Here is a 12,419-nt window from a genome sequence, read left to right as displayed (position 1 = left end):
ATCGAACAAGTTCTGCCTTCTGTACACAGTAGCAATTAGGAGCCGTAATCAGCTGTCTGAGCCTTCAGAAGGAAGCCACCTGACTAGACCGCCTCTCCCTCAGTGCAGTCTTTGTCTCACTACATTCTACTCCCCCTGCCGCCTGCTGACCTTGAGAGCTCACCAACGTCTGCTCTACTTGACAATATGATGAATCACTCAACCAGTTGATCTATGTGGTGCCACACAGAATATCAAGCGTGTGCTATGATAATTCATCTTTCTGCGTCTCGTGGAGGATGTCCACAGACCACAACTGCCTGATCTTTCAGTCAGATCAGCTTGAGGGACTGCAAGGCATGAGTTCCAATGTACAGGCCTAAAAAAGTTGGATGCCCTACTTACAGTACTTAACAACGAGTCTGTATGTATGTATATAACAGGGAACAAAGAAAATGGAGCCAGAAAGGGGGATAAAATCAGTCAGTGTTTATATGGACAGGCAACCTGAATGAACTGAAATACTGTTTAAAAAATTCAATGGTATAACAGAATGTGATAGAGACCTACATATAAGATAAGAGATCAGTTTATTATCCATATTCGGTTTCTTGCATTAGGATTTTGTCTTTTCACATACCCCATCTTGCTCTCCATGAGACACACAGAAAGGGAGAGAAGCTTGGGGTCAGAGCACAGGGTCAGCCATTGTACAGCACCCCTGGAGCAGTTGGGGTTCAGGGCCTTGCTCAGGGACCCAACGGAGATTCCTCTGCCGGCCGCGGGATTTGAACCATCAACCTTCGAGCCACAGGCGCAGATCCTTAGCCACAGAACCACCGCTCCACCCCTTTGTGTATTGATGTATCAATTACATATTGATGTAATGGCAAAACCCTTCCAGCTAAAGTTAAACAACTTTTACGGATGTCTTTTGAACACAATAAGGCTAACTTTACTCCAAACACTTCACGACGAGACTGCGGATCCAGCTCCAAAAGCCCTTTCTGCGTGAATACTAGCGCCAGTCTCTATATCTGTGGATTCACTTACAATTTCGATGGAACTGCACTGTGTTTTTGTCCACGGTCTGAATGGAGAAAAGGCAACTCGCATTCCTCAAAGACAGTTTACCACAAACAATCTGGCTGGTTCCGAGTGGAAAAAAAGAATCACAATCTTCAGAAGTCGGAAATGTAAACCCAGCTGAAACGTGTCCAACGTTTCGATGCCAAAAACCTTTCTGAGAGCAAATGTGGTTTAGGACCAGTACCAGAACAGATCTCTACCACAGGATCAGCATTCTGTGGTCAAGGGTACTCTCAAAGTGCAGGGATCAAAACTCACTCAGCAATAGTAATAAACACATTCTTTCAAAACAGGTTTAGCACTCTAAATATTAAGTTTAATTTTAAAAATAATTTGTTTAAATAACATGAAATACAAGAAGACCACAATGCTCCTATCAGTTGATTCTCACTGCATTTGATGGTCGGTCTGCTCAAATTCTGACACATTTCCAAATGACTGTTAACAGAAATGTGCGCTGTCTAAAATATCTGCCATATGACTGTTTCCATCCCTAGTCCCTGGGGTTTTTAAAATCACCTCCTCAGCAACACATTGATGGATATGGAAGTTCATCATACAACAGCCAAACACAGGATCCATAATCACAGCAACAGTCTGTCCTCAAAGTGGAACTGTGCTACACTGTGTTTGCCTTATCACACAAGCAACTGCACCACGCCAGTACAATCCTGACACCGATTCCCTAAGGAATCAGATTTTGAGGAACAAAAACCCCCACAAATCTTCCTATTTCATCTAGGTGTTCAAACATTTTTAACTGCCTTACAGTTTTCTTTACACACAAGTAAAATACTCCTTCGACAACTCCACTACTCTAATAAAATTCCACTCTAAAAAACAGGTTTTTTTAGACGAACATGTCATGAATGGACTCTGAATGAATTAAAAAAGAGTTTTACTAGTTATCAATAGTTATAGTATTAGTTAATAATCTAAGGTCTGCACAGCAATTTATTACGGTAATTTAAAAATTAATTTGCATATAGAATCACAAAGGACGTGTTTTTAACAAAACAATTACAAATATTCACACAAGCATAACAAAGATCTGTATTAGGTTACAGTGAACACTTGAAATTAAAAAGCCAAGTTCCCCTCCCAAACACTCATACATGACACTTATTCCAGTACTGCTCCAAGTATGTACTGAGACTGTGACAGACATTAGCAGAGAATACATACATAAAATTACTAATCACGACCACCTTTCTTTCTAATACTGAAAACTAATTGCATAGTGAGCCACAGGACGCTTCGTCTTTTGGGGGTGGCCGGTAATTGTGGACCTGTGTGCAAATTTAATCTTCCCTTTGCCTTCCTACATATCCCCTGGCCTCCGCAATTTTCTTTAGCTTTCATCTTTCTGTATGGAGAGGGCAGATAATTTCCACTCAATGTATGCTTCCTGCTTCCATTTGTATGATCATATAAAATGGGTAGCCACGACCACAGCAAAGAGCTATAAATATTTAGTTCAAAAACACTGGAGAAAGACAGAGCTGTCCTGATTGTTCTCTGGGTCTCCTACTTTTGCTATTAGATGGCTGGCGTTAGCAGCCGTTCAAAAAAAAATGCAAGTCTGAGAAGAATGTTGAAGTCACCCATGTTTAACGTAAGCCTTAACTAGATGGATACCTACCTTCCTTCTGCTCCGTCATGACGGGTGTTTGAGTTTCTTTGGTGTAGGACACAATTTCACGTGGCGGAAAGTCCACATGAGTGACTTTAGCCATTCCCAGCTTAAGGGGACCTCGCCTAAAACAATGCAGAAATATGAAACAAATATGACAAAGAACACCAAGTGAATAGCATTTAAACATCAATTTGCTTGGAACACAGCAGGACACAAAGTAATGCCAAAAATATGGTACATGGGATACAACAATTAATTCTGTCTTTCTTTGACTTTTACCAAAACTAGGCAAAACAGACATGCTAATAGCAATGCAGAAAAGCTTAGGAAAGTTAGTATTCGCCATGGTCTCAAATGAAACCTCTTTGATGGGCTTCAAACTTGCCCGAAGTGCACGGACTTAACTGACGGAAAAACAAGAGCAGACAAAGACATTGGAGGTCTGAAAAGGAAGGAAGACAGGTACCCCAGATCAGAATCAGAGTGAAGCTGCAGAACTGATGGATCAGTGTCCCAGTGCAGCGTCCTGATTAGAGGCACAGCGACAAGGCAGCGTTAGTAAGACAAGCTGGATATTAGTGAAAAAGGAAAACATTTCACGGATACTTAGAACTAACAGAATCAATTTTTTTCATTGAAGAATATTTAAGTTTAAGTTACAACACCCCATTCAAATGTTAAGAGAAGCTTTTGTCTTTAATCCAAGCGTGTCTAAAATACGTAGAAACAGTCAAAAGTTCATTTTTTCTTTAATAGTGTTACTTATTTGTCTCAAAAAGAGACACGGACACCCCAGCTCACAAATGAATTGATTAAACAGTGTACAGCATTAGAACGACTTGAAAGGGGTTTCCAAACTCATCCGGTTTCGAATGCAAAAAAAGACACAAGACTGGTTTGTTGTGCGCTACATGTATTATATGATTGCCTTGGGCACAAAACATGCACCCATGTGCACAGGAAATTGACATATTGGTAAAGGAAATGAGTCAACACGTAACCCTTTAGGTAAAGGAAGAGCTGTGTGGCCCCGGTGGGACAAAGGGGAGAGCTCGAGTTACCACAGGGGGACGCAACTATAATTATAGGTTAAGCACAGCCCAAGGCATTCATATATATATTTTATTTTTAATTCGTTTAGCACCTTCTGCTAATTCAATAAGCACTTTTTAAAAAGCTTGATCTTAAACCGAAAACGGCAGGTTGTGTACGAAATCTAAAGCCATTAGTAACTAATATTAAACAGAATTTCTTTGCAATTTCAAATCTACATGAGTTTTTAAATGATGCAATCAGTATGGGTATAAGCAGGAAGGTGGGGGGGGGGGGAGAGAAGAATTCTTTAATCGCATAAAATTTAATGCGAAATTCAGCCTTATTTACAAATTTCGCCCATTTATCTCACAGGAGGAAAACTCTCAGGCACCGGGAGGCAGTTACCAATTGTGAACAAAAAAAAACAATGTTGTGGAAAAATGTACTGCATGCAACGCAGGGAGAAACTTGTTGAATATAAAGACACAAGCGGCTACGTTCGTCTTCTGCAATTTGAGATAACCACAATTACTGCCGGCATTACTACACCCATATTTTCTACAATACAAATGTAGTATCAGTATTAAATCAGAAAAAATACTGACATTCATGATTAAATGCTAACTCGTATAAGCACACCGTATTTATTATCATGTCACATACTGCTCTTTTAAGTATTTTTCCAGAGGGAAAAAATCCTATTATACCTCTATAACCTAAACCCTTGATTAAGACCTGCTCAGGAATGTCACTTGAACAGTGTATTTGAGACACTCAGGGATGTGTAAACTTACTGAAACTTCTGTATGATCCATACAAGTGGCAGTACGACTCTGACCCTGCCGTGCCCTGATGTCACGATTAGCAACGACACCGACTCTGAAACAAGCGCTACAGACTTGCCTCCGTGTCAGAAAGTTAGAAAAGGCAAAGGCGACGCCAATCCTTTTTACACGGGGATTATTCTTAAACATAAGCTGCCGGCGTGATGATGGGAGACAAAACTCCGACTTAGTCAGAAAATTAAGCAGGAGGGAAGGGGAGGGGAAGCAAACATAAACGCACATAATCCTTCAGCTTCGTCCAAACTTACAGGGGGGCGTCTTCTTAAACCCGTGTGTGTGTGTGTGTGTGTGGAGGAGGAGGGAGGTCAAAGACATACTGTAAAAGAATAACTTCTCCCTTTTGCGTAAAGACAGTACTGCAATGAGAATACCCCCTGCCTGCCAGTCACGGTGTGGCATGTTGGCTTGCCCTTTGGCACACGCCTCCCTAGAGGAGGAAAGCATTATGTCATTAAAATATTACACCGAGATTACCATACCTAGCTCCAACGGCGCCATCGCCTGAGTCTTGGCTTCCAGTCTCGCTGGGCGTGCTCACAGACTTGGAGGATGGAGACATAGGTGGAGGGACTAAATAGTGAAACAGACAGGTATCCGCTGTTACTACTCGGAGTGGCTGCGCTGTGCGGAAAGTTGCAAACGTAATTTCACATGGGGAGGATCAAATGAGAAGGAGATGAGCCCAACAGGCAAAAGAAAAGGGAAAGAAAAACCATGGAAGGGGAATGAGTAGCAGAAAAGAGAAGGAAAAAGAAACATGGTTATATTCCATGCTGACGTCTCCATGCCAAGTGTGCAGTTAAGGCAATACAGACAACAGGCTTCACTCACAAACAGCTCCGTTAAACAGTCACCGTCTACTTTATAGTTAACAGTTACTATTCACAGAAAAGTAACAAAGAGAGGAAAACAGTCAGCAAGTAAGGGCATTTTAATGCTGGTACTCCAGAGTAAATAACTTATTTGCGTTCAATGGAAGAGAAACTCATGGGAAGTAAATTAAGTTCAGCATTTCTAGATTGTTTAAAAAATTGGTTTTGATGCTGAAGCACAAAACAAAGGAACTCAAAAATACTCTTTAGTACATATCTAATTCAGTAGTATGACTTGCAGGTCAAATAACACATAACTAGTAAAAGGAATCTGCCAAATTTTGTGTACCAGCATTAAACAGAAAGCTGACAAAATGTCACCTGACTTATGTGTGAGGTTTCTATACAGATTCTGATGTAGTGATATGAATGCATGCAGCACTGTGCTTCTCATGCTAAATCATTCACATCTAGCATTTAGAGAAATACTGAACAAAAGCAGGAGATAATTTTTTACAGTAATAATGTCCCACTTCAATGTATTAAATAACCTCTTTGCTTAAAAATCCCAGGTAGAAAAGTGCCATTTCTATATAATGATGTTGTAAAACTGTGGCTTAAATGGTAACCAATGTGCTAAAATAGCAAAACAATAAAAATGCACAAGTGACTGTAAATTAACATGAAAAATAAACCTGTTTTTCAGACAGATATGTAACATGAAGGCAAAAGAGTTTTAAATTTAAAACAAACGTTGCTCCTAATTTACTGTTTTAACACAGTGGTACTACATTGGGCTACTCCTTCTAATCTTACTCTTAAATTCCACTAGTTGTATAATTATAATTCATAAACCTTTGTTTTGCATTTAGTACTACAGCCACTCCAGAGGACTGGACTATAGTGGTACTATGAAGCACTTCTGCCATCTACTGGTGACACTCTAAACTTCTTACTAATGTGATGGAAATGGCAATGATCCCTCAATACATCATTTATTCAGTGTTGCACTAAAGTGAGCAAAAAAGACTACACGATATCCCCGTTTACACTTCTGAGCAATAACCCTCCCATTTTTTAAATAACTTTTATTGAGCAAAAAAACAAACAAACACCAAAATCTGGAAAGAAACAGTTATTTAAAACAGAATTTGCATTACAACACTCCTCGATACGTATGCGCTTACAAGCAAGCCCACAGCTGCTGTGCCCTGGCGAGATAATTAGGCAGATGGGCGCGCAGAACTCTTACCAACTGGCACATCGGGAGTGATGCCCATGCTCTGCAGCAGCGCTTCAGCCTCTCGCCGTTTCTTCTCCAGGTCAGAGTCATCGGGGGGAGGAGCTGCATCCTTCTTCTGATCGGCCTGAGCGGACAGAACAGCGCATCTCAGCACAGCGAGGCGGCGTGGAACAGCGCTCTGCCCTCAGGGTTCCCAGGAGCCACCAGGCGCATTCCACCGAGGGGCAGATTTATCGAGACTACCGACCGTTTTGTTTCTTCCGTAGTGACTAGTAAGGCGCTTACACCTGGGGTGCTGCCTGTGTGGGGTTTGCGTGTTCTCCCCTGTGTTCTGGTGGGTTTCCTCCAGGTGCTCTGGTTTCCTCCCACAGTCCAAAGACATGCTGGCAGGTGAATTTGCTGCCTGGAAAACTGGCCCTGGTGTGAGTGTGTGCCTGTCTGTGTTTGTGTCAGGGGGAGCCCTGTGATGGACTGGTGTCCCATCCAAGGTGTATCCTGCCCTGCTCCCATTGCTCACCGGATTTGGCTCAGGCTATCCTGCAATCCTGAATTGCATGAAGCTGTTAGAAACTGGAGGGCTGGATAGTGACGAGCACAAGGGAAGACAGGAGTTCTTCAAAGAGGAAAAGCCTACTCCAGAAATGACAAAGGAGGTCACAACGCTACAAAGTCAATTATTTCTCTCCGAGTCGGTGACAAAACGCTGACAACACTGAGGTGACGGTATTTCTTTCCCATTCTCACGAACGTCCACCATTCAGACTTTAAAAACTGCCAAAAGGTTTCGTGCCATCAGAAAGGGAAGTCATTAGAGGCACCACCAGTGGTGTGCTGAGTGGGTGCAGTGGCAGCTTGCACCGCAATGCTGTCTTTAATTAACATGAATCACTGCGAAGGACCAGCAGGGCGAAGTGTTCTCCAGGCCGCGGCCCTCTGGGTGGGGGACCCACCTCTTTCTTCTTGCGCTCCTCCTCTTTCCTCTTCTTCTCCTCCCTGATCTGAGCCAGGCGCTGCTTCTTCCGCTCCAGCTCGGCCTTCAGCTCGCTTTTGTCCGACATGGCGCCACACCTGGGAAGGCGACAGCGCACACGGGGGAGAATCAGCGCGAGGATCGGGAGGAACGGCAAAGCACGCCGCCCAAGAGGTTCGTCGTTCTGATCGGCCCAGAAGCCTGAAGCATCTGAGAAGCCCAGATCTGGTTCCATCTGACACGTGTGGCACCAAAAATACTTTCCCACATGAATTCTAAGTCATAATAGGAGGTTTGTTTTAATGACGTACTGGCTAATGAACGGCCCATTCTTCCTTTCTATGCTGGGAACTGCAAGAGATCATCAGACAATCATTCACTCCAATGGGCCAATTTGCTCTGGGTTACTGCACTGCCTAGATCTGAACAGATTTCTGTTCTCGGGCTTAAAGCTCATCCGCAAGGTTAAAGAAGGATCACCGAGAGAAGCATCGTTATATCAGATACGCCCCTCGAAAAAGATACAGGCGAGGTCTACGTCAACCAGCACAGAAATAAAAAAACACTCCGCTTCTTGATTCAGGCAGAGCATTCAGCTCTCTAGCGCTGCAACACACGTCTACATAAGAATTTCTGCTACAAAGAAAAAAAAACATCATAACTCCTGCTGTATTCAGAGAAAAGACTATTCTGTTAACCAGTGAGTTCTCCATCGCTCACATTTAAAAGTTCTCAAGGTGGCTCCTGGGTTCTTGAAATAAAGCGCATCTAGGAAGGCTCAAGAGCGCCCCCTGGTGCCCAAACCATTCCCCTTGCTCCTTCCACTTAGCCCCACTGACAGCGGGCTGAGAGTGCACAGGTGGCCAGAGAAATCACCGCTGAGTTTCCTGTCTTAAATGGCTCCATTCAGATTCTTTTGTCTGCACTGCTTTAGCCTCCAGCTAAATAATATCTCCTTAAGGGATTAGATGCGTATTGTGAACAGAGGCATTGTCTTTTCTCCAACAGAATTTGAACAGCCCAAATCATGAGGCACCATCTGACCTTTTCAGCATCATGTATACTGTCCAGCTCGTTTTAATTGCCAACGTTGCTGAAAACATAATTAATCTGATTCTAACAAACCACTGAATAAATACACTCAAAGAGGTATCATCTGTAAAACCCTATTAAATAAAACTACTACTACTAATAACACATTTTAAGACTTATATTTACTCAAGATTTAGATGACTGTCCCTCCCAGTCATAACACGATAAATATTGCTAAACTACAAACACACCTGTTTGTTTTAAAAATAACGTTACTTATATTACGCAAACACTGTAAGATAAGATTATTAACACAGCAGACAGAACCTAAGCGCTGATGAACCTTTTTTATTCCCCCATTTTAAACCCACAATCCAAATCATCTGGCCTCTGTGAACGACAATCTGTTTAACATATAAGCAAATGATCTTTTTGAGAAATCCCCCAACATGACCATCCACAAATGATGTCCTAATCTCTTTAAACTTCAGTAACAGATCTCTCCAGACCCCTTGAAATACACTTTAAAATCCAACTGTCCCCAAAAGGAGACTGGAGAATGAACAGCAAAGTTAGGATTTCTAAAAGCAGATGGCAAGTGGATTCATTCCAGGGTTTTTTTTCCACGCAGTTTAATTCTCAATTGGCCCCGGTGACTTCTCAAATCAGGGTTTATGCTGCTGTTTAGGAGATTAATTGTGCGATGCAGGATGAGGGCTTTGCCACATTCATCCTCTCTGCAAAGATTTCTTTATTTTTTATCCAAAAAATGTAAATCGGACAAGAAGACAGGCTGTCTGTCATGGACACAAAGGCCAGGCCTGTAGCTCTGCATTTTGGTTTTGGAGAAACTCACTGTGGTCCCTGTACACAAATAAAGCACGACAAGTAGAACAGGTACTGGAAACACCTAAGGCATTCCATGCATCAAAATCAGTTGTGCCATTTTATCATCTGAAGTTGAGTCTGAGAGTTTTCTGTCTTTCAACAACCGTGCAGAATAAGAAACACAAAACAATGTCGATATATGCATTACAGACAGGACATGGACAAACAAATTGAGGTCTTTACTCATTTACTAGCCACAATACAAAAGTCAACCTTAAAAATTAAAAGGTTATACTTTTCTTATCATCATACAAACCCCAGAACAAGAACTAATAACACACACTAGGCTCTGTTATTTACAAACAGAGCTGCAGAAATCTCAAATCACACCGCTATAGTTTACAGCATTTCCACAGTTTGCAGCCCACTGCGATGAATGTCTCTCATTTGACAAAGACATGCTGCTTTCTATTAATGTTGAATGGCAATAGGTTGGCCACAATATGTAATCTATAACAACCACAATAATAACAATGACAATAACAGAATGGTACTCAATACTAAAGTAATGTTACAAACTAATATTGTAGTAAGACCCCCTATCCCCCAAAATGACCATTTTCTTCAAGAAATGGTTGGAATATAATAAACACTGGTGGTAGTAAAGAAATAAGGCTGAAAAACTGTAATTCAGGATAGTTAAAGCAAGTACTGTGCATGCTGAGGTGGAGGAGAGATTGTACTTTCAGGTTTTTCTAAATTACATCCATACAAGTACTGTTATGAATTATTATTTATTAATATCACACAAAAACACAAATAAAAAAACAACAACAACCAGCCAGTCAGCATAGCCCTGGAAGGTGGGAGAGAAACCGGATCAGCTCGAGAAAACCAACACAGACCAGAAGAGACCATGCAAACTCCGCACAGAAGGTGCCTGAGCCCAGATTATAGCTCGGACTCCAGATCAGTGAAGCAGCAGCGTCGTGCCGCCACACAGCGACGCCTTTGGCCAACCTGGCGCGACGCTACATTTGCTTTTCGGGGCGCTCCGTCAGACGGGAGGATTATATTCTCCCGGGCCAGAACGGTTCCCAGACCAGTTTTAAACACATGATGCTCAATGGCGGTTGGATGAGGCCACGGCCGAGCATAACGTACTTGCGTGTCAAGGAACCTTTCAGGTAGCCACCAGCCACGGGGGGATATTAGAGGGTGAGAAATGAAAGAAAACTTATTTCATAAGAAATTCGAAAACGTGGGAACAGGCTGTTCCTACTCTTCCCATCAAAGACGATGAAATAATGACGCAAACACACGAACACTCGCCGAGAGCTAATTTTCCCAAACCAAATTTTCTGACTTGAATTACTGTCATACAATCCTGCACACCCATGCCACCTGCGTGGGGAACAAGCCACAGTCAAGCTGATCGGTGTTACAAACATAAATCCCCAAAATGAACTGGGGTCAATTACTGTCATCACTGGCATCATTTAAGCACTGACTGGGGCGAACTACACGAAAAGGACACGGTCGTAGTTGATCAGACGTTTAAAGCGTGGAGGTCAATTGAAAGTTCATATTATTTCGACGCCGGGAGAAGCGTTTCTGGAGTGCTTCGTGCATGATCAAGTGTGCCCCACCCGTCTCCATCTGACAATACAGAGCAAACTCCGGGACATGTCAGCAACGACCGCTTCCAAACCGGACAAAGAGCGAGCGGCAAGTGCCTTTCTGTGACCACCGCCATCGCCAGGGTGTTGCGGCGGAGACCATCTTAAAGTGCCACTCGTTTTTGACAAGAAAAGGCGAAGGGCTGACTGTCACTGCGACCGCTTTTGTCGTGAAATAAATAATTAAATGCATCCAATCCCGGTGAGCCACCGACCCGGCCTTCTGCGGCTGGGAGTAGATGTCAAATAAAACAGTTCCTACGACAGCAAAGACGCTTATACCATGTGGAGCTTCTTAAGAATAGTTGCAGCCAGATTATGTTAATATTAATATTCGTGGCTGGGCACTAACCTGAAAGAGTTCCCTGGATTTTACCGTCAAAACCCCGTCCAGCTATGAATAAACTGCCTTCCCCTTTACCGTGTACACAAAGATGGAGAAGAACTACGGCCACTGCCGAAGGACATACAGGCTCTGGCGAACTCAAAAGAGGATCCCGTTCAGTGGGATCTGGCGCGCCCCCTTGTGGCCATGAAAACGTCTGACCGCACCCCTATCTCACCTTTTCGAAACCAAAGGGACAAAATTATTTCCATCTGTAGTGAATACATAGCGTGTTATCTAGTCTTCAGGCGTGTGCAGTCCACAGATCAGAGTTGTGTTATAGAATGAGTTTTGGTAAGGAAAGGCAATGGAAAAGGCCATTAAAAGGCGACCCAGAGACAACAATAACAAGTAAGAAACATTGTAAAGTAAGTCATATATAATCATGGAAATTGTTAAATCAAACGAACAAACCAAAGAAGCTGTAAAAGGTTTGTTTTTGTAAATGTTGCTAAAGTCGTACCGTAAAGTATTATTACTGTAGCTATATTATTGCCACCAATCTGGAAGAAAGATGGCGCTTCTCAGAAAACTGAAACACGGACTCAGCCTGTTCCCTCTTCCCAATAACGTATCTTGTCAATTTTTGTTAACATTTTTGTTAGGTTACGCAATGACAGAAAATACCCGAAGACATTAAGGTTTATGTCAGTTCAATAAGCATCATTTTGGCTGCTGTAAAGATGAACAACTTCCAAGACACAAAGCACATCTGAGCCCAAATTTCAATCCTTCTCATCAGCACAACCTTGAAAATCCAGGTATTTAAAACATATAAGGAAGCAACACATTATATTATTTACTTTGTCCACTTGTCAAAAGAGGAAAAAGTCAAGTTAAAAAAAATTACTGCCTGGGAACAGTGTGAAACAAAAAAAGTGCTCTG

At 42.4% G+C, this 12,419-nt stretch overlaps 1 protein-coding gene across 5 annotated transcripts in view; it reads right to left on the bottom strand.

Annotated features, from left to right (window-relative positions):
* dync1i2a (dynein, cytoplasmic 1, intermediate chain 2a) overlaps positions 1–11,609 on the bottom strand; it is a 32,836-nt gene extending 21,227 nt beyond the window's left edge. The window contains exons 1-6 of one of the 5 annotated variants that reach the window (XM_006636511.3): positions 11,501–11,609; positions 7,590–7,707; positions 6,649–6,763; positions 5,064–5,205; positions 3,171–3,230; positions 2,711–2,826 (exon numbers count right to left, since the gene is read on the bottom strand). In XM_006636511.3, the coding sequence (XP_006636574.1) occupies positions 2,711–2,826; positions 3,171–3,230; positions 5,064–5,205; positions 6,649–6,763; positions 7,590–7,697 (541 nt within the window). In that variant the 5' untranslated portion in view covers positions 7,698–7,707; positions 11,501–11,609. Of the gene's footprint in view, positions 1–2,710; positions 2,827–3,170; positions 3,231–5,063; positions 5,206–6,648; positions 6,764–7,589; positions 7,708–11,500 lie in introns of those variants that run through there. The other 4 variants (XM_006636515.3, XM_006636514.3, XM_006636518.3 and 1 more) reach the window with 4 other exon arrangements.
* Positions 11,610–12,419: the final 810 nt, after the last annotated feature.

Source organism: Lepisosteus oculatus, chromosome 12 (genome assembly GCF_040954835.1).
Source record: "Lepisosteus oculatus isolate fLepOcu1 chromosome 12, fLepOcu1.hap2, whole genome shotgun sequence".
NCBI lineage: Eukaryota > Metazoa > Chordata > Actinopteri > Semionotiformes > Lepisosteidae > Lepisosteus > Lepisosteus oculatus.
This window is presented reverse-complemented; position numbering and strand designations above follow the sequence as displayed.